This window comes from Convolutriloba macropyga, chromosome 13 (genome assembly GCF_964194025.1).
Source record: "Convolutriloba macropyga chromosome 13, txConMacr16.3, whole genome shotgun sequence".
In the NCBI taxonomy this organism is placed as follows: domain Eukaryota; kingdom Metazoa; phylum Xenacoelomorpha; order Acoela; family Convolutidae; genus Convolutriloba; species Convolutriloba macropyga.
This window is the reverse complement of record NC_134480.1, coordinates 19521151-19547997: the sequence shown is the minus strand read 5'-3', so window position 1 is coordinate 19547997 and position 26847 is coordinate 19521151. Positions and strand designations below refer to the sequence as shown.

The 26847-nt window shown below is 36.4% G+C and overlaps 1 protein-coding gene across 3 annotated transcripts in view; it reads right to left on the bottom strand.

Moving 5' to 3' along the window:
* Positions 1-249: 249 nt before the first annotated feature.
* Positions 250-26847, bottom strand: part of LOC142352008 (intraflagellar transport protein 172 homolog) — a 126754-nt gene continuing 100156 nt past the window's right edge. For all 3 annotated transcript variants that reach the window (XM_075404331.1, XM_075404332.1, XM_075404333.1), the window contains 10 exons: positions 21801-22103; positions 21184-21366; positions 17287-17523; positions 11918-12010; positions 10878-11198; positions 10321-10557; positions 9726-9908; positions 9369-9543; positions 2789-2889; positions 250-539 (listed from right to left, as the gene is read on the bottom strand). In XM_075404331.1, coding sequence (XP_075260446.1) covers positions 426-539; positions 2789-2889; positions 9369-9543; positions 9726-9908; positions 10321-10557; positions 10878-11198; positions 11918-12010; positions 17287-17523; positions 21184-21366; positions 21801-22103 — 1947 coding nt within the window. In that variant the 3' untranslated portion in view covers positions 250-425. The remainder of the gene's footprint in view (positions 540-2788; positions 2890-9368; positions 9544-9725; positions 9909-10320; positions 10558-10877; positions 11199-11917; positions 12011-17286; positions 17524-21183; positions 21367-21800; positions 22104-26847) is intronic.

The following is a 26847-nucleotide window of genomic DNA, read 5'->3' as shown; positions in this document are numbered from 1 at the left end:
CTTTGTCGGAATGCTCAAACAATGCTCTAAACAACATTTTATCTCCCGAATAAAATAAAATCTTAATGTTCCTTCCCCTCCAGTTTTTCTACGTCACCTCGATGTCCTTGTTTTATGCGACAGTAAAAGTAGCAAGTTTTTCTCACCCTTTGAAATCTCTGTCTGTGTTGAGGTACCTGTTAGTAATACATTAACAAAGCACTGAATATACACACAGCTGTTGTATATTTGTACACTGGCCAAAAAGCATGACATCGAAAATGATATTCAACAGTTAGAGTACACTGATTTATGAACATTGAATATTTACACAATCTATGCATCAATATCTATACATTATCTACACATATGTATTTGTCATTTGAAATCATCTGTTCTAGCGGTTGTAATTGTTTTTTAATTTGCACAATACATTGCTTAGTTGATCAGAACTGGGAGTTGACTCCCATCTTTTTGACGAGGAAGTCAAAGTCGTCGTTGGTCAACTTCTTAATCGTCTCTCTGTCTTCGAAGCTGTCATTGCCCATACCTCCCACCATCTAAAGTAGTTGACTAGCTTTAACATATATCGATATCGTTTATCAAGTTTGTGACTTGTCAACTTATCAAGTTATCGACTTCGGCGAGAAATTTGGCAAGACAAAGAAAAAGCGTGAAATAACCTATAACAACTTCTAGCTCACAATTTGCACAATAAAAGCTTCGTCAAATAACACTTTTTATCAAAAATTAACAAGATCACTAGGACTAGTTAGGACTTGGCAAATTTCTGCAAGTTAGGAAAGCTTAATAACATCGCCTCAACCAGTTGCAATCGAGCTTCATGTTTCGTTCAACGATGGACGTCACGCCAAATCATTCTGACAACAATGACATGACAATAGCAAAAACCAAGAACAGAGGAACCACAACACTTGCCAATATTTTGAGAGCAATTAAAAAACATACCCAGCAGATTGCCGGAAAATAGCCGCCGATGATTCCAATCAGCATGATTGGGGTTGAAAGAATAGAGGATATTGAAAAAAAAAAGATTTTTGTACAAAAACCGATTTAAGTCCGATTTATTTTGATGGCATTTCGTAGTTGAACATACTTCTATTTCTAAGAGAGAGGCTACAGGGGCAATTATCGATACCAATAAGCATTAGAGATGGTAACTAAGACTTATAGGAACGACGTTCAAATAGCGGGCATCTAAAATTGGGCTTTATGGGTTTATCCCGTTTCTATTTCTGACTTCAATTTTTTATACTGACTCTGTTCATTTTGAATTGCTTTGCTGAGCAATTGATGTTCAAAATCACTTTTAGCAGAATGAGAGAAGAGAGAAACTAGCCTAGAGAAGTCAAAAAGATACCACGCAAAATGTTGAAAAAGCGGAAAAATGAGGTAAAGCAAAACATTTTTTTATTCGACGAAGTAAAAAAAAACATAGCAGGACAAGTCCTGACGTACAATTCAAAGACTTTTCATTGACTAAACAGAAAACTAGACCTAAAACGGACCATGAATGGATTGGGAAATCCATTCAGAAAAAAATCCGATTCAACAAATCGAAAAAACAGTAAAAATCGAAGTGAAATTGCCGCATGTGAACAAAGAACCACTTGCGAGAAAGCAAATTTTTGTTCAAACACCGTTTCCTCACTCTACTTTAAATTTAGAGCGAAAAAGTTTCACGCCGGAAAACCACTCGCTTTTTCGCTCCACATCCTGTTTCAGCGTGACCAAAATCACTACTCCAATTTGACTTCAAAAATCATAAAAATATGTGAACAGATATTAGAAAAAACATAGCCGGAAGAATTCCAGAAACAACTCAAAGGAAAAATTGCCCATAATAATGATTTAACAACTGGAACAACTATTTTGAACCCTAAACCTCCACAAATACCATTAAAAAATAAGGAAAAAAACGGCATTCAAAAACAAATTGAAAAAAAAGTTTAATAGTACAAGAAACATAACGCCGAACAAGGTTCCTTTGCAATTAGAGCAATAAAAAGCTCGCACAACAATGGGCAAGTCATAAGAGGGTGGGTAAGAAACTTGTCTGAGATTAAAAAAGAAAAACTGCAAAAAAAAAAGAAAAATGGTTTAAAATTTCTCAATTTTCGTGTCATTTTTCCTAAGAAAAAATGATTTAAACCAACAAAACTTCAATTAATTGGTATCTGAAGATTCCTTAAGGAACAAGCTTCTATTCAAATCCCACTTAAAGCAGTAAAACAAAAAAAGGTAAATAATCACTAAATATCGTCTTAAAATCAGCAAAAGTGATCAAAAACCTCCAAATTAGCATTTAAAATCAAATTAACTACTTGAAACCTTCAATCCTATCAAAACAAGCCTAACACTATTACAATATCATATTCAAACCTCAGAACCATCAAAATTTGCAAAAAAAACTGCTTTTAAAAGCCGCACGTGAACAAAAAAAATTTCGCTCGCTTGGAGAAAATTTTTTCACACATCAATTTCTCGCTCTCTCAAAAACAGCGGTATGAACAAAAACCACTCTCTTTTCGCTCTGCTCTTCACTTTTGTTCAGCGCCAAAATCACTCCAAATCTTTTCACGCGTTTCATTTCCCGCTTCAAAAATCACTCTAATAAAATTGATTAACAAAAGGACTTCTCCAATACTCCTCTTCGAGTCGTAAAAAAAAGACAGCGCCCCAATACAATTCAAATTCTTTGAATTGTAAAAAAAATAGGAGCGCTATAATAGCCGGCTGAGAAGATGAGGGCGGCTAATAATAAAAATATGCCGAGATTAGTAAAAACCTTAGCTGTCTGCAAGAGTCCTCTGTCTGAGTTGTTGATGGAGAATGGGTAAGATCCAACTGCACGGATGTCACCACCTCCTGGCTTCTTAATAGGGTACCCTACAAACACAAAACAAAAGCTGTTTAACATATTCCACTATCGAATCAAGGCAAGAGCTCCATTATCATATCAAAACTAAATAACTAAATACAGTCGTTCGTTAAATTCACGATTTCTAAGAGTGGTTAAAACACGTTCCTTTTGTCGAGGCGACTATCTCAATAAAAGTCCTTAATACATACAACGTCCTCAAAATTTTGCAGCCTTACTTTTCCTCTTTTGGGAATGTCTCGCTTATTTTGAAATTACCGTCGAACGAATTACTCTCGAAGGACAGGCGAGGGTTGGCTCTGATTGCAGCTAGCGGCTCAGTGTAAGGAGGTCTTAGGGGTTGTCAAATAACTCAAGCGAGTGAAATAACGTTCTAGTAGAAAAAAGCAAATATTTTGCATAAAAGTACACGCGCATTTACAATTATTGCTTCTAACGTCGTTCGAGAACAAAAACTAAAAATTTTTACAGATTTACTAATTTTACAGAATTTTATTAGTTCTAAACAATTTGGAGTAAGAGATTTAAGAAATCACAATATAGGGTCACACAATGTCACAAACATTTAGCCTAAGAAAATTAGCCAAGACAAACATTTTCACTTTCTATTGGCCGAACAGAAATCCTTATTATATTGAATCGAATAGATATTTTGAAGAGTACTGAAGAGACTTTTTTTCACATTAAAATTAATGTAAATTAATGAACATGTTTTGAACATAGCCGGCAGATTGCCGGAATAGCTGCGAAAGAAGAGACCTGCGTGTCATATAATAGAGATAGAAACAGATACAGATGTAAATTCAAAAAAAAAATCGACGCAGCTCAAAAAACTAGGCTACAAAACATTCAGCGATAAATTACTAAAGCTTGTTATAATTCATTCCACAGACGCCTCTTATTAGGGACCTTTACTGCACAAATGAGTTCCTTTGATCTTAAAAAAAATTCAAACTAAACTAAAGTTTCAAAGTGTAAAAGTCATTTTATTGAGTGAGGTAAGTCACGTATGAAAATCTAATCACGCAAATAATCTAAAAACTTTTGCTAAAGCGAGTGAGAAATAACGTCACGCGCGCAAATGCCGTTAGTGAGAGGAAGATGTCATTCAGAAAATTTGACTTTTTCAGCTTTGCTGAGTGAACAAATGTAAAACGAAAAAAGAGCGTCAGATGACGAAACAAAAAAACATAGCAGGACAAGTACTGACGTACAATTCCAAGAATTTTCATTGACTAAAAAGAAAATTAGACCTAGAACGGACTACGAATCGATTGCAAAAACCATTTAGAAAAAAATCCGATCAAAAAAACGAAAAAACAGTAAAAATCAAAGTCAAATTGCCGCATGTGAACAAAAAACCACTAGCGAGAAAGCGAATTTTTGTTCAAACACCGTTTTCTCACTCTACTTTAAATTTGAAGCAAAAAAAATCACGCCGAAAAACCACTGGCTTTTTCGCTCTACTTCCTGTTTCGGCGTGACCAAAATCACTACTCCCATTTGACTTCAAAAATCATGAAAATGTGTGAACAGATCTTATAAAAACATAACCGGAAGAATTCCGAAAACGATTCGAAGCAGAAAATTGCCCATACTTATTACTAAGCAACTGGAACAACTATTTTGAACCCTAAACCTCCACAAATACCATTAAAAAATAAGGAAAAAAACGGCATTCAAAAACAAATTGAAAAAAATGTTTAATAGTACAAGAAACATAACGCCGAACAAGGTTCCTTTGCAATTAGAGCAATAAAAAGCTCGCACAACAATGGGCAAGTCATGAGAGGGTGGGTAATAAACTTGTCTGAGATTAAAAAAAGAAAAACTGCAAAAAAAAAAGAAAAATGGTTTAAAATTTCTCAATTTTCGTGTCATTTTTCCTAAGAAAAAATGATTTATACCAACAAAACTTCAATTAATTGGTATCTGAAGATTCCTTAAGGAACAAGCTTCTATTCAAATCCCACTTAAAGCAGTAAAACAAAAAAAGGTAAATAATCACTAAATATCGTCTTAAAATCAGCAAAAGTGATCAAAAACCTCCAAATTAGCATTAAAAATCAAATTAACTACTTGAAACCTTCAATCCTATCAAAACAAGCCTAACACTATTACAATATCATATTCAAACCTCAGAACCATCAAAATTTGCAAAAAAAACTGCTTTTAAAAGCCGCACGTGAACAAAAAAAATTTCGCTCGCTTGGAGAAAATTTTTTAACACATCAATTTCTCGCTCTCTCAAAAACAGCGGTATGAACGAAAACCACTCTCTTTTCCCTCTGCTCTTCACTTTTGTTCAGCGCCAAAATCACTCCAAATCTTTTCACGCGTTTCATTTCCCGCTTCAAAAATCACTCCAATAAAATTGATTTAAAAAAAAAGGACTTCTCCAATACTCCTCTTCGAGTCGTAGAAAAAGACAGCGCCCCAATACAATTCAAATTCTTTGAATTGTAAAAATTCTTTGAATTGTAAAAACCAAGAGCACCGCAATATAGCTACGCTCAGCTTACAGCTTCGCAGCTATAAAAAACAAGCATGATCGACTAAAGTGGGGTTCAAATCACTGGTGAGCAGTTGGATGTGTCAGTAGCTAGCTGCATCTTATGGAGGCTAGCTTAAACGTGAATGAGGCGCGCATGGAGCGGCATAGGGAAGTATTAAGTGGGTCGTGCGTGCAGTGCTACGGTTGGATGAGAGAGGCATGGAGTTGGGGAGTGAGGGGAGGTGTATGTGGGTGAGTTAGGGGTGGTGTGTGTGTTGTGGGGGTTATGGATTCACCAATAGTGGGGTGGGGGATTGAGTGTCTGAGAGGGATCAAATTTTCAAGATTAAGAACTGCCCTTCAGACCATGAAATTTTCGCCTCAAAAGTTTTGATGAATCGCAGTCTTAGAGCTTCAGCCTCTAAGAAAACTCAATGCTCTCCGAGCGCTACCTATTTATCCCGTGTTTGAGGATGAATAGTCAAATGGGTCAGATGAAAAATCGATCAAGCGAAAAATCGCAAAAAAAGACCACAGTACAAAAAGAATTTCTACAAACGTCGTTTGAGAGCAATTCAAAATAATGAAATTTCGCCATTATTTTAAGTTTCAATTCCGCTTGCATTTCTGTTTGAAATGCTTGGTTGTTCAGCAGCAAAGGTAGCATTAAATTCCGTCAGAGGATTATAACTGACAACAAATGTAGCCAAGCAGCACTTCTAATTAACAAAGACCCTCAAGAAAAAAAATATGCACTAAAAGACAATAAGTACCAAAAACAATCATAACAACACATTCACTGTTTTTCTTACCAATACCGGCATTGTGCATTTTCGTGTCACTCTTAATGTTCCGCTTGCAAATCCTAATAGCATGAGTACCTATTGAAAATTGAATTTAAAAAAATCGTTCTCAAACATTCCAGCAGATTGTCGGATACTAGCCGCCATTGATTCCCACGGCGGCTAGTTTGGGATGAACCACGATAGTTAGGATGAACCACGATTGGGATTGAAAAGAAAAAATTGAAAAAATGATTTTTGCAAAAACATTTTTAAAGTGTGAACTAATTTGATGTCCTTTCGTAGTTGAACAAACTACTGTTTCCTAGTGAGAATACAGGGTCTAGTATTAATACCAATGAGCATTAGAGATGGTACCCAAGAATTTTGGGCTTTATGGGTTCATCCCAATTCTATTTCCGATTTTTTATTATACTGGCTCTGTTCATTTTGAATTACTTTGCTGAGCAACTGCTCTTTAAAAGCACTTTGATCAAAGTGAAAGCTGAGTGAAACTAGCCTAGAGAAGTCAAAACGATTTCACGCAAGAAGTCGAAAAAGCGGCAAAATGAAGTAGCGAAACAAATTTTTGATCGACAAAGTAAACAAAAACAGCAGGATAAGTCCTGAAATACAATCCAATGAATTGAAATAAAATTTTAGAAGTACTGTACCTGATCAGCAGATCAATGGAACAAAGCCAGTTAAAAAGAAAAACAATCTCAAAAGTTGAGAAACTAAAATAAACAGAGCTGGCAAATTGCCAGAAAATAGCCGCAATAGCTTCATAGATCTGTAACCTCAAAAAGAAGGTTAAAAAGCAACCAAAAAGAAACCTATTCTTTTCATTAAGGGCTGAGATGTTAAATTTTTTAATTAAGCATCAGTATAACTTATTGTTTCTACTATTTGCTGCTCTTAAATGACCTTTAATTAGAGTGACAAGCACTCATTTGACCTTATCTCTTTGAATTCAAGCATAGAAAAGTCAATTTCAAAGTGAGGAAGTCATTTTTAAGAGTGACGACGAAATAAACAAAAAACAGAGCCAGTAGAATACCGGAAACGACTCGAATCGTCGGGCAAAATAAGCTCTACCCTAACTTGGACAAAATCAGAATATCGAAAAAAAAACACTAGAAATAACAAAAATAGTAGACCAATATAACATAAAAAGCGTTAAAATTTTTTCAGTTCAGGGGTGTGGGTAGGTGCTGGTGGGGGGGGGGGGGGGGGGTTGGTAGGTGGGGTCAGTTAGGTGGTGGTGGGAATTGTAGGTAGGTGGGGTGGGGGTAGGTACGTTGCGGGGGGAGGTAGGTAGGTACGTTGCGGGGGGGGGGTAGGTACGTGGCTGGGGGTGGGGGGTATGTACGTTGGGGGAGGGGGGGGGGGGTTTGGGGGGGTAGGTAGTTAAATGGGATCAAATTTTCTCAAAATTACCTCTTCACCTTGAATAACACTGTTACCAATTGCTATACATTACAAACTAAGCTATTGTTAAAGTCCAATGTTCGAAAACAGAAGTCAACAATCAAAAACAGAGGTAAAAGCTCGAATAGAAAGAAGTCAAAATTCAAGTCATGAACAAACTTGCTTTCTGCTAAAAAAAAAACCTGCAGATTATCAATACTCCTCTTCGAGTCGTAAAAACCAAGAGAAAGCCAATAATAGCCTCAGCTATCGCTTCGCGGCTATAAATCAAACAAACTAAACAAAAATATGATCATTGATAAAACTCTTGAAACTTGTACCCTGATGGCAAAATTTGATCAAATTAAATATACACCAAAACCTGAGCACAAGCCTTGAAAAAGGTTTATTGGCAAATAAATATGGTAAAAATTGAAAATTGCAAAAATTAAAGAGTTTATCAATTTCGCAATACTAAAATGTTCAAAACCTTTACTGCCACTGAAATCTGTCCAGTAACCCATCTGCGAAAACAAAAAAAGTCTCATCGCCCCGTACAGATCAATAAACTTGAAAATCAAATTTGAAAATCAAATTAGAGAAAAAACTTCAAGCCAAAATTTTATCAGAAAATTGCAAAAATTCGCGATCATAAAATCTTGAAGCAACCATTCCATTGCCCTAGCAACTATGCAGTAACATACTATCAAACCTTAGAGGAGTTTACCTGACCGCTGAGGCAAGAAAAAGTGAACAAGAGACGAATATTTTAAAAAAAAAACTCGAAAAAATTGCATGCAAAATCTTAAAGACAGAGCACCAGTACAATCGAATTCTTATATTGTAAAAAAAACAAAAATAGTAGCTCTACAATAGACGGCTGAGAAGATGAGCGCGGCTATTGACAAGCACCCACAATTTTTTAACGGTTTTGAGCTAACAATCGTTCAACAATTACGACAGTCAATTTGTTAACTATTTGACTACTAATTTTTCAAAAATACAGTTAAAAAATCCGCCAAAAAAAACTCTGTATCATATTATAAGATCAACAAACCCTCACTCCCCCCGTCCGACTAACAATAACATTTCGGTTTAGAAAAACTTCTTTACATTAATAATTTCAGTTGTCTTAGTTTTTATTGCAAATTTCTCTTTTGAAATCTACACATTAATAATTTCAGTTGTCTTAGTTTTTATTGCAAATTTCTCTTTTGAAATCTACGTTTTAGTAAGGTCCAATTTTTTTAATTCAAGATGAAACGCAAAAAGATTTCCGATTCGATCTAGAAAAACCAGCATCGCATAAATCGTGGAATCAAATTTTGATTAATTGCCATCTAAACCCAGAGTTAGAGATGCAACCGGGTAACAACAGGAAGACACTACCTGTACATAAACCGACTAACGTCGGAAAAATCACTCTCGAACGACAGGCGGGCAATTTAATTTACAGAGGGTGCTGTAGCCAAGCTAAATTTTTATGGTTGCAAAAAAATTCAGACAAGGGAGGGGTACAAACGCTCGCCCCTGGCGTGCTACACTGAAGCATTAACCAATCGGCTATCAGGTCCCTGGAATTACCTATCTTACGGTCGCTTTTGTTTTAGCAACAGACTTCATTTCTGAATAATAGAAGAGCAATTCAGATTATGAAGTCACTCGAGAAAAGAAATCGAAAGAATGTTCTCGAACAAATGCGCAAAAACCGGTCAAGCGCAAATTTTTCATAAGACACGCACGTTAACATTAATTGCTTGCAACTTCTTTCGAGAGTAATAAAAATTTGACTGTGACTAACCAGTGATGCAGCATATCTTCTCTCCTTGTGACGTTGCAGGACATGCCTCGAATACCTGTCCACTGTCGGATGAGGATGCATTGTTGGCTATGCTCATGTCACTCGAGAAGTCAATCGAGTTATCCATTGAGACAGTCAAAACCCAGTCCTTCAGGGATTCAAACACACTCTCGTCCTGTAACACCACCGCGGTCATACAGAAGCACCGTTTCCATGATATCTTGACAAGTTCCCGGTTTCATACCGGTTTTCCTACACTTCGCTTCTATTTTTCAAGGAATCGATGCAGATGGACTTGTGTAGCAGACTATTCCTTTCATGAACATAGCAGCGCGGCAGCAATTGTTAGGAACTAACCTTAAGAACGCATTGCTGTGCATTTTTGGGAACAAGTATCTCTCCCCTCTCCCGAATAGGTTCCAGGTCTCCCAAATACTCCGAGGAGAAGTCTGTCTCACCCTCCATGGCCTGTTCAACTGTGTCAATGAATGTGTTCACAAACAGAAACGCCATCTTACGCAGGAAATCTTTGCGCTCCTCCTAAACACGTGCAACAAACTTTTCAATTTCAGTGAGAGCTTGAACCGGTATACAAATTTTGATCGTTTAAAGACACATTTTCTTGCAAAGTTCGGCTTTTGAAGGAATCAAATCACAGCAATATAGACATAAGGGAGGAAAGAAAATCCGTCGATAATCCATTTGCTCATCAGTTGTTCATGGAGACTAGTTTGCTCATTTCATTTGCTCATACTTGGACACTAGTAAAGCTATAAGAACACCGAACACGGTATATGCCCTCGTTCTTAACTAGTTGATTGCGTTTCTTCAAACTTAAAGAACAGGCGATCAAGCAAAATTGCAGAAAAGCCCAATTGCTACAAAATCCCTTAAAGAGCAATTAATAACCAATTTCAATTTCACAAGTGAAGCCTAACTTTGATCAACTTACAGGTATTTCCTCGTTAGTGGACATGGATGCCAGTCTGGTAACGATGCCAGCTTCCAGGAAGACTTTGTCAGCTGGCACCTCGTGTATGTACATGGTCATGGCCATGCTCACTTTGGCTGCAAGAGGGAACAGTTTAGATGCTGTCATACAAGCGGCCCTATTTGCACTCAAGTGGCACACTACGAACAGAGTTGAAAGAAGATTCAACATATCTCCACTGTAAGCGTTGCTGTCCACCTGAAAAGTTCACATTCCATCAGTTGTGCAACCACGTATAGATTGATTTGAAAAGTTAAAACTATGTAAACATAGTTACATTCTTCAGGAACTTCTAATAAGAATGAAAGCTTAAAAGGTAACTTCGTTTGGAAGCGAACAAAATTGCTACCAATTATACAGAATTATCTTATATTCAGAATATAAACTCAGAATGGCAACTGTCAATGTTTAATGGAATCGAGCCCCGTTGAGTTACTTCTCCCAAATATCGGCTTTTTCTTCATTAACACTCATAACGTTCTTCAAAAAGTAGCAGCGTATATTTAATTTCCACTAGCCTCTTTGAGCAAAATTTTCCTCATCTTGTCGAAATGCGCGTATTCGACAGTCCACTCATTTCTAAATGCTGCCGGTTTGTAATCTTCCGGTTGTGTACTCAACACTTCAACACCCGGCATTGGACTGCTAGTGAGCTTCTCGAATATTGCTTTGAACACGTTTCTCACATCTTGACTGTTGTCGGCCAGTGGGCCATAATCCTCCATGATGGAGAATAATTTGGACATGTTAGCATTGCGTTTGCTATCACCGGCTGACTCTACTTGGTCCAGAAGGCTACGAATGCACTTACGGAGAGCCCCAGGCATGTTGGTAGTGCCCTAAAGCGAAATCGTTGGTGGTACCAAAAACTGTCTATTGTTTTTTTTTCCAACTTTTACATGAACACTAACAGCTGTTTTTGTACCTTTTTAATTTTTCATAACATTTCTCATAACAGCTGTTAAAATTGAATTTTGATGGCTTATGAATGCACTCTATTTCTTGGGCAAATTGTTTTTTTTAAACAAGTACTCGAGATGAAATTACAATATCTGGAATCACATTTGAACAGACCAATTTGACCATAAAACTCAACAGCTTTTCAGTTAATGCATTTCTGTTTGCCACAATCAATGAAACATCAACAGACTGTAAGAAGAAATACAGCAACTTCAGTTTGGCCCAGTTATTGGTCAACGCGCGTATTCAAAAGAAGCAGTAGTTTCAGGGTTCATACTACCCTTTGTTTCATCAGGCTATTTTCCAATACGTCAACAAACATTATCACCAACAAACGTAACGACATGTATAAGGACACAAGTTCATTGTACTTTCGTTCGCTCATCCTGGATCATCTCAAAGTCGATAGTATTCATTTCATTACATCATTGAATGTGACTTAGACTTTCTTGTATTAATTACATTCTCATTAAAGATTGCACTTAAGGGCATCAACTTAATCTACAAATAATTTGGGATGAAAAAATGGTTCCTTTTCAGATTGCCTTGGTATGTTAGACTATTTCCGAATGGCTGAAACGGCTCAAATATTACTCACATTTTCCCTGTCCTTTTTGTGGACCAGATCCAGGTACCTGGCATAGTCGCCCGTCTGCTTCAATTCATCAAAGCCCTCTCCCATTGCCACCAGCTGAAACCAGCAACCAAATTATATTCATCCTCATTAAAGAAAACAACTCCTTGCATATGTTAGCCGATGTATTAAGATAGTTAATTTTTTCATATATCCTTCTCAAATCTTATCTTTTTCAAATTTAAGATTGTAACTTTTGTGCTTTATATTATACATAACAGCTTATATATCATGTTATCTTGATTTCAATGAGGACCTTTGAAGCTGCAAATTGAATTCTGAAAGCTAAAAATGATCGATCAAGCAAAAAAATAATCGAAGAGTAACAAAAGTAGCAAAAGTGGCTGAAAAAGTAGCAAAATCATCGACCCCAGCATTTCAATCAAATTTTGTTTTAGGTCAATGCGCCATCATCTGAACAAATAGTACTTGCACACAAAAACATGGCCGTTGCTCGAGTTGCTGACGCAACAAATAATACCGATTAAAAAAATTTTTTTCAACGAAATTGCTTACTTTATTTGGTATTCTTTCTTCAGTATTAGCAGACTTCATTATATGGAACTCCTTTTTGACCTTGAAAAGATTAAGCGAAACCTTAATGTTAAAAAACGCCAGAGTGAGATTAAATCACTAATCATTTAAAAAATTTTTTGATTCATCTTAGAAGTCATTTCCAATTAAGATATACTTTAAGCAAGTATGCCCAGCAAAAAGCAGTGAAAGTGAGGCATAAATTGGCAAAAACAGCTATTATAAAAATTATGGCGTGGAAATAATAAAACGAAAAAGAGCGTCAGATCGCAAAACAAAAAACAGTATAAGTCCTGAACATCAATTCGAGGATAACTCAATGACTACAAAAAAACCTAGTCATCGAAAGGATTATAAATGGACATTGAAAACATTGGGAAAAACATGGAAAAATAATGGAAAAACATAGAAAAACAATTCCAGCCACACAATCAATCGCTTTTTCGCTCTACTTCCTGCCTGTGTGATCACTAATATTTCACTTCAAAAATCATCAAAATGTGCAAACAGTGCCCCCAAAACATTAAATTCTTTGAACTATAACAAACCAAGAAAATCACAATCTTGCTACCCTCAGCTTACAGTTTCTGAGCTCCAAAATGCTCTTGCATTGAAATTAATTCACTTTAACATTTGATTAAAAAACAAATGTGTGCAACAAACATTTTCAACTACAGTTCTTTCGTAAAACTTGAAGTAAAAAAGTGCTTAAAACAATAAAAACAGAAAGTGAGAAAGTCTCAAATGTTTATAGCTAATGGAACCATCACCAAACAATCAAAGGTTGGCATACTTTTCAAACCAAAATTTTATCTTCGGTTTGAGTTAAAACAAGCAGATTTAAGAATATCCCAACTCGCCTCTGATCCAATATGAGAAACCAGTAGATAAATACTTTTAATATAGACAAAAATGATCGTACAAACCTTGAATAGCAACCTTGAAACCTCGTAATAACCTTGACCGTATCTATTACATTGCGTGACTCAACGACTGAAAGAATTTAAAATCCATTAAGTTGAAACAGTGAGTAAGATAAGTCAGGAGTTAAGGGTGAAAGTCAAAGTAATTATGTAAAACGAAAAACGTGATCAAAAGGTAAGGCGAATTAAAAACATAGCAGGACGTGAAAGTCAAAGTACTTACGTAAAACAAAAAACGTGATCAAAAGGTAAAGCGAATTAAAAACATAGCAGGACAAGTCCTGACCTACAATTAAAAGAGGTGTCAATGACTGAACAAAAAAATTGGAATTAGAATGGACTACGATCAGATTGGAAAACCACTTAGAAAAAAATCTGATCAAAAAACAAACAACAGTAAAAAATAGAAGTCAAACTAGCAATTTTAGCAAATTCTTGTTCAAAGAAATTGCAAATTTTTGTTCAAACACCGTTTTTCAATTAGAGTGAAACAAAATCAAGCAGCAAAATCACTCGCTTTTTCGCCTCACTTCCTGATTCGGCGTGACTAAAAGCATAACTCCAAATTGACTTCAAAAATCATAAACATGTGTGAACAGATCTAAAAATAAGTGGCTATTAATTTAACTGTAAAAAAAACAAAGCGATCTTAAAAAATGGGCGGCTGTTAATTAATCTATATAAAAACAAACTGTAAATAAACAAGAGAAATAAAAAAAATAGAGCAGAACAATGAAAGATTGAACGAACTGTGTTTAACTAGCAGCCTCGTTTCCAATAAAACAACTGGAAAATACTTCTGAACTCATCGATACTTTGTAAAAATTTTTGCGTTAAGTTTTTGAAAACTTAAATTTGCACAACAGAAACTCCGAAAACACAAGGTTCTTAAGTTCTTCTATCCCTAACAGAAAGCAGCCGACAGACTGTTGGAATCGCTGCAAAATAGATTTGCGTGCCGTAAAATAGAGGTAGAAACAGATACGGAACCAAGTTGAAAAAATTCGTCGCTCAAAAAGTTATGTAACAAAACATTCAGCGATAAACTAATAAAGCTTGTTAAGATTCATTTCGCAGAAACCTTTTTATTATTGACCTTTACTACACATATGAGTTCCTTTGACTTTAATTTAATTAAAATTTAACCTGGTTTTTAGGTGCAAAAGTCATTTTATTGAGTGAGGTAAGTCACGACTAATCGAAATCTTATCACCAAAATGACTTTTACTACAGATAATGAGAAATGAAAGTGCGCGCGCAAATGCAGTTAGTGAGAGTAACATCTCATTCAGAGAATTTGACCTGTTCAGCTTTGCTGTGTGAACAAATGAGAATTGAAAAAAAAAACAGCGTCCGACGACGAAACTAAAAAAACATAGCAGGACAAGTCCTGACGTACAATTCAAAGAATTTCCATTGACTAAACAGAAAACTAGACCTAGAACGAATATAAATGGAATGGAAAAACCATTTAGAAAAAAATCCGATCCAAAAAATCGAAAATACAGTAAAAATCAAAGTGAAATTGCCGCATGTGAACAAAAAACCACTACCGAGAAACCAAATTTTTGTTCAAACACCGTTTTCTCACTCTACTTTAAAATTAGAGCGAAAAAGATTCACGCCGCAAAACCACTCGCTTTTTCGCTCCACTTCCTGTTTCGGCGTGACCAAAATCACTACTCCAATTTGACTTCAAAAATCATGAAAATGTGTGAACAGATCTTAAAAAAAAAGACATCACCCCAATACAGTTCAAATTCTTTGAATTGTAAAAACAAATCGTAGATCGCATAGATCCATTTTTTGAATCGTAAAAAATCAAGAGCACCGCAATTTAGCTCCGCTTAGCCTACAGTTACCCAAATATAAACAGAATTCCAGCAAAATCTCAGTGCTGCAACGTATTAATTAAAACATCAGTGCTGCAATGTATATGTAAAATACATGAAAGAAACAGGTTAAATAAATTTAATTTTACCAAAAAAGGGAAAAGTCACAGCAAAAAAAAACCGTAGGTCTTAGGAAACTGCTAGAATGATATAGGTAAGAATGCAGAGAATATGGACACAGAATAAAACAATAGAAACAAATCTCGAAAACTTCTTGATTTTTGAGAGCAAGAAGAATTGAAAAAAGGCATTTGAAAAAAAAATTAAAGAAAAACAAATACAATTTATTATCTACCTTTCGAATTTTAGAAAAAATGTATAGCCTCCTGTACGAATAAACGAAGTGGAAACAGATTTGAAACATTAAAACATTTTGCAAAAAATATTTTCAAAATAGCACATATGAGAAAATTTTTGATAATTTATAAAAACTCAACGCCAAAAAATGACTCTGTTTCTTCAAATTGTAATTAAAAGCTCTGGAGTTGCAGAAAAGACTCCTTCTAGTAATTGAAACTAAAAAACAACCGACTAACGTCAGGTACATTGCTCTCAAACGACTGGCGAGCGGTTGGCTTCGTGGATAACTGGCCACGGTTTAGTGAGGCTAGCTTTAGCTTAATTGAAGGGACGTGAGGTGAGTTCAGTGGGGGGATGCACCGGGGGGATGATAGGGGGGCAACAGTGGGTTTTTGGCTGTACGGGGCCCTTAAGGCCTGAACGATTTCCAGAGGTCGGGATTGGGGCGTGAAATGGAGGGGGGGGGGGGGGGGGGGGCGAACCTCTAAGTGAACCACCCTTAAGTAACCCAACTTAATTAACATAGCTGGCAGATTGCCAGAAAATAGCCGCAATAGATTCGTAGATCGGCAGTCTAAAAAACAGTAAAAAGACAGACCAAAAAAATTCGTCTTTTCATTGAAGGCTGATCTGTTTAATTTTGATTAAAAATCTGTATAGGTTATTGCTGCCTCTATTAGCTGATCTCAAATAACCTTCATTTAGAGTGACACACACCCATTTGACCTTATCTCTTTGAATTAAAGTAAATAAAAGTCAATTTCAAATTGAGGAAGTCATTTTTGAGAGTGAGGTAAGTCAAGTGTGACCAAAAAAACTCGCTCCACTAAGAGCGAAAAATGACGTCACACATGCAATTCAGTTGAAATTGCATGAACGAATGAACAAAAAGTGGCTGTGACGTCATATGGTCGCAACAAAAATTATGACGACGAAATAAAAAAAACCAAGAGAAGGCCAATAATAGCCCCAGCTATCGCTCTGGCTATTAATAAGTCTCCGAAACAATTTCTGTGAATCGCATAACTAAGGACTAATGAGCTGAAAGGCTCTAAGAGCAGTTAATGCCCGCTGGGCGCTACCTGTTTATCTTTTTTTAGGACGAAGAGTCAAATGGGTCAGACAAGCAATCAGTCCAGCGAAAATTCGCATAAAAAAGACCGACAATACTAAAATAATTGCTACAAACTTAGAGAGCAATTAAAAACCAATGTCGACAAAATGAACTGCAAAATTGACAACCGACTAACGTCAGAAGAAGTGCCCTCGAACGACAAGTGGAAGATGGAATCTATTGCAGCCTGCTTCAGTCCGCTGGGATTAAACTCACTCAGGGGGCTTCAAATTACGTATAATATATAACTATAACCACAAATAAAATTTAAAGTGAAAAAATTACACCACTTTCGGCGTGATTTTCACTTGACTTTAAGTAGTTTAAGAGTCCAGCTGCCTAAAGTTGTAAAACCCAATTCGAATGCCAATCATTAATCTTGACTGCTAATTCATCATAAAATTAGATCACAGCACGGAAAAAAATTTTTTTTCAGGCTTTTATTATGTGAGAAAAAACGTCTTCAAGCTCTCATAATACATCATCTATGAGAATAGGTACTCTTCTTCAAGCTGTAGAAAGGCCTACAGGTGCCAAATAATTGCTCTGAATTTTGACGGATTTACTCACCCCTTCCATGTCTCCCTCCTGTCTAGATGCAGCCACTGCCTGCTGTTTGATGTACTGCAGTAGATCACGTGCCACCGGATGATCCTCCTCGTATGCATGGTTTACAATCTTAGAGGCTGCAGAGTACTGCTGGTGAACACAGGCGAACTTCACTGCAAAGTCCACGTACCTGTCTCCCTCTTCCACCATATTCACTTTTGTCAGTGCATTGTACAGGTTCAGGCACAGCGATACTCCCTATGCAACCAAAACTACTCAGTCAGATCACAGTTGGGTTAAAACACTTCACCTCGAAGAGTGATATTTAGCCCCGAGAAAAAAAATCATTCAAATTGCCCTAGTTGTTACGCGAGATCCATGATGTATTAATTAAAACGTAAAACTAGCACTAAATGTTAACAGGATCTCAAAAAGAGCTATTTTATCTTGACATGATTCAGTGTCTGCTCATAATCTGACCGATACAACTCAAATCCATCGAAATGACGTCATAATTTGAAGTAATGTCAATTAAATTGGTGAAAGTCAAAAATTGTCAGGATTAGCGGTCAAAGTTCAACATCGGGAATTAAGAGCAAAAATAATTCTTTATAAGAAATTTAAGCGCTCATCGGAACACAATTTAAAAGACTTATAATCATTGTCATAACATAGCCGGCCGATTGCCGGAATAGCTGCGAAAGAATAGACCTGCGTGCCATATAATACAGATAGAAACAGATACAGATCTAAATTGAAAAAAAATCGACGCAGCTCAAAAAACTAGGCTAAAAAACATTCAGCGATAAACTAATAAAGCTTGTTACAATTCATTCCACAGAAGCCTCTTATTAGGGATCTTTACTGCACATATGAGTTCCTTTGACCTTAAACAAATTCAAATTAAACTTAAGTCTTAAAGTGCAAAAGTCATTTTATTGAGTGAGGTAAGTCACGTATGATCAAAATCTAATCACGCAAATAACCTAAAAGCTTTTGCTAAAGCGAGTGAGAAATGACGTCACGCGCGCAAATGCCGTTAGTGAGAGGAAGAAGTCATTCAGAAAATTTGAATTTTTCCGCTTTGCTGTGTGAACAAATGTAAAACGAAAAAAGAGCGTCAGACGACGAAACAAAAGAAACATAGCAGGACAAGTCCTGACGTACAAATCAAAGAATTTCCATTGACTAAACAGAAAACTAGACCAAACATGGACTATGAATGGATTGTGAAAACCATTTAGAAAAAAATCCGATCCAAAAAATCGAAAAAACTATGAAAATCAAAGTGAAATTGCCGCATGTGAACAAAAAACCACTAGCGAGAAAGCGAATTTTTGTTCAAACACCGTTTTCTCACTCTACTTTAAATTTAGAGTGAAAAAATTTCACGCCGCAAAACCACTCGCTTTTTCGCTCCACTTCCTGCTTCGGCGTGACCAAAATCACTACTCCAATTTGACTTCAAAAATCATGAAAATGTGTGAACAGATCTTAGAAAAAAACATAGCCGGAAGAATTCCGGAAAATACTCGAAGGAGAAAATTGCCCATCCTTATGACTAAACAACTGAACAGCCATTGTGAACCCTGAACCTCCAAAAATGCCATAAAAAATTGGAAGAATAGAAACGGCATTCAAAAACAAATTGATCAAAAAAAAACTATAAAAACTGAGTTTTTTTAGTTTGATTTTTTATAGTACAAGGAAACATAAAGCCGAATAAAGTTCCTTTGCAATTAGAGCATTGAAAAAATCGCAAAACATTGGGCAAGTCATGATAGTCTAAGAAACTTGTCTAAGATTAAAAAAAAAGAAAAACTTCAAAAAAAAAGAAAAATGGTTTCAAAATTTCTGAATTTTTCTGTCAATTTTCCTTAAAAAAAACGAGTTATGCCAAGAACACTTTAGTCAATTGGTATCTGAATATTTCTTAAGTAACAAACTTCTATCCAAATTCCACTGAAAGCATTAAAACAAAAAAATCTCTCCAATAAAATTGATTTAAAAACAAGGACTTCTCCAATACTCCTCTTCGAGTCGTAAAAAGACAGCGCCCCAATACAATTCAAATTCTTTGAATTGTAAAAAAAACCAAGAGCACCGCACTTCGCAGCTAAAAAAAGAGAAAATAAAACATAGCTGGCAGATTGCCAGAAAATAGCCGCAATAGATTCGTAGATCGGCAGTCTAAAAAAACAGTAGAAAGACAGACCAAAAAAATTCGTCTTTTCATTGAAGGCTGATCTGTTATATTTGGATCAAAAATCTGTATAAGTTATTGCTGCCTCTATTAGCTGATCTCAAATAAGAAATTGAGAAAACCATTTTAAAAAAAAATAAGATAAAAACAGGAAAAAAAAACAGAAAATCAATGTCAAAATGCCGCATATGAACAAAAAACCACTAGCGAGAAATGAAAATTCAATTCAAACAAAAAACTAGGCCTAGAATGAGCTGTGAATGGATTGGGAAAACCATTTAGAAAAAAATCCGATCCAAAAAATCGAAAAAACAGTAAAAATCAGAGTGGAATTGCCGCATGTGAACAAAAAACCACTACCGAGAAATCGAATTTTTGTTCAAACACCATTTTCTCACTCTACTTTAAAATTAGAGCGAAAAAAATTCACACCGCAAAACCACTCACTTTTTCGCTCCTATTCCTGTTTCGGCGTGACCAAAATCACCACTCCAATTTGACTTCAAAAATCATGAAAATGTGTGAACAGATCTTAAAAAACATAGCCGGCAGATTGCCGGAATAGCTGCGAAAGAATAGACCTGCGTGCCATATAATAGAGATAGAAAAAGATAGAGATCTAAATTGAAAAAAAAAATTGACGCCGCTCAAAAAACTAGGCTACAAACATTCAGCGACAAATTAAAAGCTTGTTAAAATTCATTCCACAGAAGCCTCTTATTAGGGACCTTTACTGCACATATGAATTTGACCTTAAACAAATTCAAATTAAACTTAAGTTTTAAAGTGCAAAAGTCATTTTATTGAGTGAGGTAAGTCACGTATGATCAAAATCTAATCATGCAAATAACCTAAAAACTTTCGCTAAAGCGAGTGAGAAATGACGTCACGCGCAAATGCCGTTAGTGAGAGGAAGAAGTCATTCAGAAAAATTGACTTTTTCAGCTTTGCTGTGTGAACAAACGTAAACGAAAAAAGAGCGTCAGACGACGAAACAAAAACATAGCCGGTAGAATACCGGAAACGACTCGAATCGTCGTGCAAAATAATCTCTACCATAACTTGGACAAAATCAGAATATCTAAAAAAACACTAGAAAAAACAAAAATAGTAGACCAATATATAAAAAGCGTTGAATTTTTTTTATTTCAGGGGTGTGGGTAGGTGCTGGTGGGGGGGAGGGGGTTGGTAGGTGGGGCAGGTAGGTGGGGTGGGGGGTAGGTACGTTGGGGGGGGGGGGGGGGTAGGTACGTGGGGGGTGGGGGTAGTTTTTTTTTTGGGGCCTAGAAAAAACTAGGCCTAGAATGAGCTGTGAATGGATTGGGAAAACCATTTAGAAAAAAATCCGATCCAAAAAATCGAAAAAACAGTAAACATCAGAGTGAAAATGCCGCATGTGAACAAAAAACCACTATCGAGAAACCGAATTTTTGTTCAAATACCATTTTCGCACTCTACTTTAAAATTGGAGCGAAAAAATTTCACGCCGCAAAACCACTCGCTTTTTCGCTCCATTTCCTGTTTTCGGCGTGACCAAAATCACTACTCCAATTTGACTTCAAAAATCATGAAAATGTGTGAACAGATCTTAAAAAAAAAGACAGCGCCCCAATACAATTCAAATTCTTTGAATTGTAAAAAACCAAGAGAAGGCCAATAATAGCCCCAGCTATCGCTGTGCGGCTATTAATCAACAAAAGCAAATTGAAGTTTACCTTCTTCCAGTCACCCTGCAGACTTGTTTGTCTAGTGAGGACAGTTGAAACTACGTCACTCAGTTTCATTGTGTATGACTGCCCGTTACTGTCACGGAAGGGACCATCACCTCTAGAGGCTCCCAAGTTTTCTACAAATCGACCTCCGTTCTGGATGCACAGAGTTTCTATCAACTTCATGGCCTAAATAGCAAAGCAACTCGTATTATCCCCTCTCGTAAACGAAATCGGCAATTAATATACAAAGGTACTTTTTTATCTGTTACCAATTCAGTACACGCAAAACTCTTCTAATAATAGCCTCCAATAGATCGAAACAAAATCACGTTAATTATTAACGCACAATTAAGAAAAAAGGCTGCTGATTTTGGACATTAAATTCATTCGTCGTAGTGCCATCATTTCAGTCCACTATTAATCGGTACGTCAATAAGTAGCTGATTAATATATACAAGAAATATTATTCCACCGAGCAGTAAGAAACGCTTTGGTTTATTCATCCAATATAAGTGCAATGGATCGATTCTCTCGTTAATTAAAGAGATAATTATCACAAACTCAGTACAACTCATAACAACCCATGCGGCCCGATTAAATGAAAACTCAATAATATTAACCTGCTGGTTGTAATGCAACAACTGCTCATCAACCGATGAAGTTGCAGTAGCTGTGACGTCATAGCTCGTGATGGAAAAGAGAAGTTTCAGTGCTTCTCTCATATCATGAGGACTGTTAGTATTGCTGGCCAGTCTGTTCGCCTCCACAATCTTACTAGCCCCACTCATTCCAGATATGTCACCGGCTGAACCCACAGATCCCGATGCTCCAACACCTCCAGACACTGGTTCTCGTCTGCGCATGGCCGAAAGGTTGTTCAGCTGTTCTGGAGTTAGATAGCCTCGGTCTGCCAAGTCATGGACCTGAAATGTTTCATATTGTTTGAGCATGTCCCTTAAATAAGAGGATATCAGTACAAATATTCAGGGACGGAATTCGTAAAGAAACACACAAATTTATTCCTCCAAATCATAAATGAAGATACTAAGAAGCGCTGTGTGATTATACAACCCTCAGAATGCGTGCCCAGATAAATTTTTAGAATTTCATATCCACTAACGATGTGTTATGACCCCGTTTATTTAGCTTATTTAGAGCAGTTTTTGATCTTTGTCACGATATGGTAAACATAAACCGACTAATGTCGGAAGAATTGCTCTTGAACAACAGGAGGCAATTTAACTCAGGGGCTGTAGCCTAGATAAATTTTTCTTTATGAGTGCAAACAATAGTTTACCACACCGGGATTCGAACCATTGACCTCCCCCTCACTGACCAGAAGCACTGCCTACTCAGCTATCAGGCCCTTCTGCTCCCTGTGCTGCAATCGATTTTATTTTAGCAACAAGCTTTATTCCGAATGCGAGCAATAGAGATCACTCAAAACTGAGGAACGAAAGCGAGAAAAAGTCACTTGAGAAGTCGAAGAGTGTTCCAGAAAAGCGCAAAATGGTCAGGCAAAAAATTTGCATAAAAAAGACCAATACATTTACAATAACTAGCAGGTCCGCAAAAGCTATCTGAATGAATCGTATCCTAAAACTTTAACAATTGATATTCTCATTGAAAACTTATTCCTGATAACTGGTGTACATGCAATCGTTTGAATTTTTTGCAAAACTAATTTGGTTACACAAGAAAAAAATGACGAGAGCCAAATATGTCAAAGAAAGGTTTTAAGCGAGTTAAGAGTAATAGACGTTCTCAGAGCATTAAAAAATCAAAACACATAGAATGAGGTATAAAGAGGGAGAGAAAGACAGATCGATAGCAGCAGACATATTTAAAAAGTCGTAGAGAAAATAGATGTAAAAATACGAAAAAACCCAAAAGACAGAACAAGAAAAGGTTGGAAGCAGAGAAAGAAAACAGAAAAAAACGAGAGTCTGGGAGAAAACCAACGGGAGCAACAAGCGAAAAAAAGGGAATTAACGAAAAAGAGAAAATATCGAAATTAATGAGAGAGGACAGAACAGAAAGAAAACAATGCAACAAAAACCATAAGAACATCAGGGAACTCACCGTAAGAAAAACAATAGCAAACAAAAAATTGAATTAAAAACAGACAAAAAGAGTTAGTAAACAACCGAGAAAAGAGAGGGAAAAAAGATGAAAAAGAAAAGTGAGTGAGAGAACGAACGCAAGAAAAACGAAAGCGACAGAATGAAGGAAAATGGGACACCAAAAAGAAAGAAGCAGAAATTATGAGAGAGAAAGTACAAGAACAGCGAGATAGTGAGCCAGCGCAAAAAAACAAAGGCAAAAATTTATCAAAATGCAAATAGAAAATATCCCAGTTAGAAAGAGCACTTGAAGAGCAGAAAATAGAAGATCACATAAAAGAAAAGAGAAAGATATAGAGAAAAAACTGAAGAGAGGGTGAGATACAACAGTTCAAAAGAGAAGAGAAAACAGATCCTGGGTGAGACAATGAATTCCAGTTCTCAAGAAAAGGGGAAATTTGCTAATGCAAACACGAGGGATGTGCCCAAGACGAGGAATGTGCTCATAAAAAGCAATCGCTGGCAAACCTTTGCAAAGGCTCTTAAAAAGTCAATAAACACAACTGAGTTAAAGGGCTGGCTAATGCACCAGCAAAATTTTCCTTGAAAAAAATGAGGAAGGAAAATTATAAACCTATCATGTATCATGTTTTGTATGCAATAATTTGTTAGTAACAGCCCTTAATATAAAACAGTCCTCTACTGAAATATTGTATTTCTTTTAAGACCTCAGTTTTGTCATAGGTAAGTTTTTCGCAACTAACTTTGGTTTTTGCATCGGTACCTTTTGGGTCTTTTACACTTCAAAAACTTTGTTCGCTGAATTCTTCTGGATTAAAAATTTTGTACCGTGAAACTTTGACAAAACAAATTTCCACCATCCAGCTTTTAATCCTGGACGTTTTACGTCAGTGATTTTTCCTTCACAAATTTTCAAGACAAACTTTTATCAACAACAATTTTTTGCCAATGAATTACGAAAAACAATTTTTTCCGTCATAAGCCCTCTGTCTTGACACAATTTCGATAATCTGCCTTTTCAGTATCAAGAACTTTTTGGTCGCGAACCCTTTTCTGAAGAAGTTTTGGTCACAGACCCTTTTCTGAACACCTAATCAGCCACAGATTTTTTCGACACTATTGTTTTTGTTTATTGATACACCGATTATTGTCTTTTTCTTTAAAAATTTTGGCAACAGGCTTTTTCGCAAAGCATATTTTGATAGATGACACGACCTCTTAGCAACATTTTGGGTCAATGACCTATTGGCAACATTTTTCGGTCAATGACCTTTTTGTAACATTTTTCTGTCAACGACCTTTTAGAAACTTTAATCTATTAGATTAATCTATTAGATCTATAGGTAACATTAATCAATTAGATTAATAGATAGATTGCTACGAACTTCGTTCAAGAGCAATTAAAACATAACCGACTAAGCGTCGGAAGAATAGCTCTCGAACGACTAGTGGGAGCTCTAATCAATTGCAAATTGAAGCCTGCTTCAGTCTGGGGGAGCCTAAATGAGACTAAGAAGTTCAATAGTGGGCTTCAAATAACAACATTAGAGGTGAACATATACCACTATTAAGTGAAAAATGGCCCCAGTTTCGGAGAACTTTTCATTTGACTTTTAGTATTAAATTGAGTTCAGCTGCTTGCAATTGTGATTGAGAGAGAATTTTAGATCACGCGAAACGCAGAAAGGGCGTAAAATTCACTAGAAAAAAACCGCCAAGCAAAAATTTTGCAGAAAAATACACCCACGTTTACAATAACTGCTTCTCTTTTAGAGCAATTAAACAGACAACAGATACGTGCAAAAATCGAAAATTGACAGCCGGAAAATAGCCGGGATAGACAATTGTGGCGTTAAATGAATAGAAAACATAACCGACAGATTGCCGGAAAATAGCCGCCGTTGATTCCAATAAGCATGACTGGGATTGAAAGAATAGATATCGAAAAAAAAGATTTTTGTACAAAAACATTTTTTAAGTCCGATTTATTTTGATGTCATTTCGTAATTGAACATTCTCCTGTCTCTCAGTGAGAGGCTACAGGGTCTAGTATGAATACTTATGAGCACTATAGATCGTAACAAAAACTTATGAGAACAAAGTTCAAGTACCGGGCATTTAAAATTGGGCTTTATGGGTTTATCCCGTTTCTATTTCTGACTTTGATTTTTTTATACTGACTCTCTTTATTTTGAATTGCTTTGCTGAGCAGCTGCTGTTTAAAAGGAGACTTTTAGCAGAATGGCAGAAGAGTGAACACAGCCTAGAGAAGTCAAAGATTTCAAGCAAAATGTCGAAAAAGCGGCAAAATGGGTAAAGCGAAAAAAAGTTCGACGAAGTTAAAAACATAGCCGGCAGATTGCCGGAATAGCTGCAAATGAACAGACCTGCGTGCCATATAGAGATAGAAACAGATACAGATCTAAATTGAAAAAAAAAATCGACGCCGCTCAAAAAATTAGGTAAAAAACATTCAGCGATAAATTAATAAAGCTTGTTAAAATTCATTCCGCAGAAGCATCTTATTAGGGACCTTTACTGCACAAATGAGTTCCTTTGACCTTAAAAAATTCAAACTAAACTTAAATTTTAAAGTGTAAAAGTCATTTTATTGAGTGAGGTAAGTCACGTATGATCAAAATCTAATCACGCAAATAACCTAAAAACTTTCGCTAACTCGAGTGAGAAATGACGTCACGCGCGCAAATGCCGTTAGTGAGAGGAAGACGTCATTCAGAAAATTTGACTTTTTCAGCTTTGCTGTGTGAACAAATTTAAAACGAAAAAAGAGCGTCAGACGACGAAACAAATAACATAGCCGGTAGAATACCGGAAACGACTCGAATCGTCGTGCATTATAATCTCTAACCTAACCTTACCGAAATACGAACATCAAAATAGACAAGAGAAAAAAAAACAAAAGTAGGCCAACAAACCACATCAAAGTGTCTTAAAATGCCGACAATTTTTTAGGTGCGGTGGGAGCTAGGTGTGTAGATAGGTTGGGGAGGTGGGAAGTGCTGGGGTATTTGGGGGGGGGGTAGGTGAGGGTAGCTAGGTGAAGGGAGGGGTAGGGAGAGATGGGGGTAAGTTGGGGGGGTGCGGGGCGGTGGGGGGTTTGTGACTTATATAGGAACAAAATCTTAAAATGACCTCTTCACCTTGAACATTACCAGCAGTTCCTAATTACTATACATTACAAATGAAGCTACTGTTAAAGTCTAATGTTCGAAAACAGAATTCAACAATCAAAAACGGAGGTAAAAGCTCGAATAGAAAGAAGTCAAAATTCAAGTCATGAAAAAACTTGCTTTCTGCTAAAAAAAAAACCGGTAGAATATCAATACTCCTCTTCGAGTCGTAAAAACCTGTGGAATCTCAATACTCCTCTTCGAATCGTAAAAACCTGTAGAATCTCAATACTCATCTTCGAGTCGTAAAAAACCAAGAGCACCGCAATATAGCTTCGCTCAGCTTACAGCTTCGCAGCTTAAAAAAAATAGGAGCGCTATAATAGCCGGCTGAGAAGATGAGGTCGGCTATTAATAAACATACCCGGCAGATTGCCGGAAAATAGCAGCCG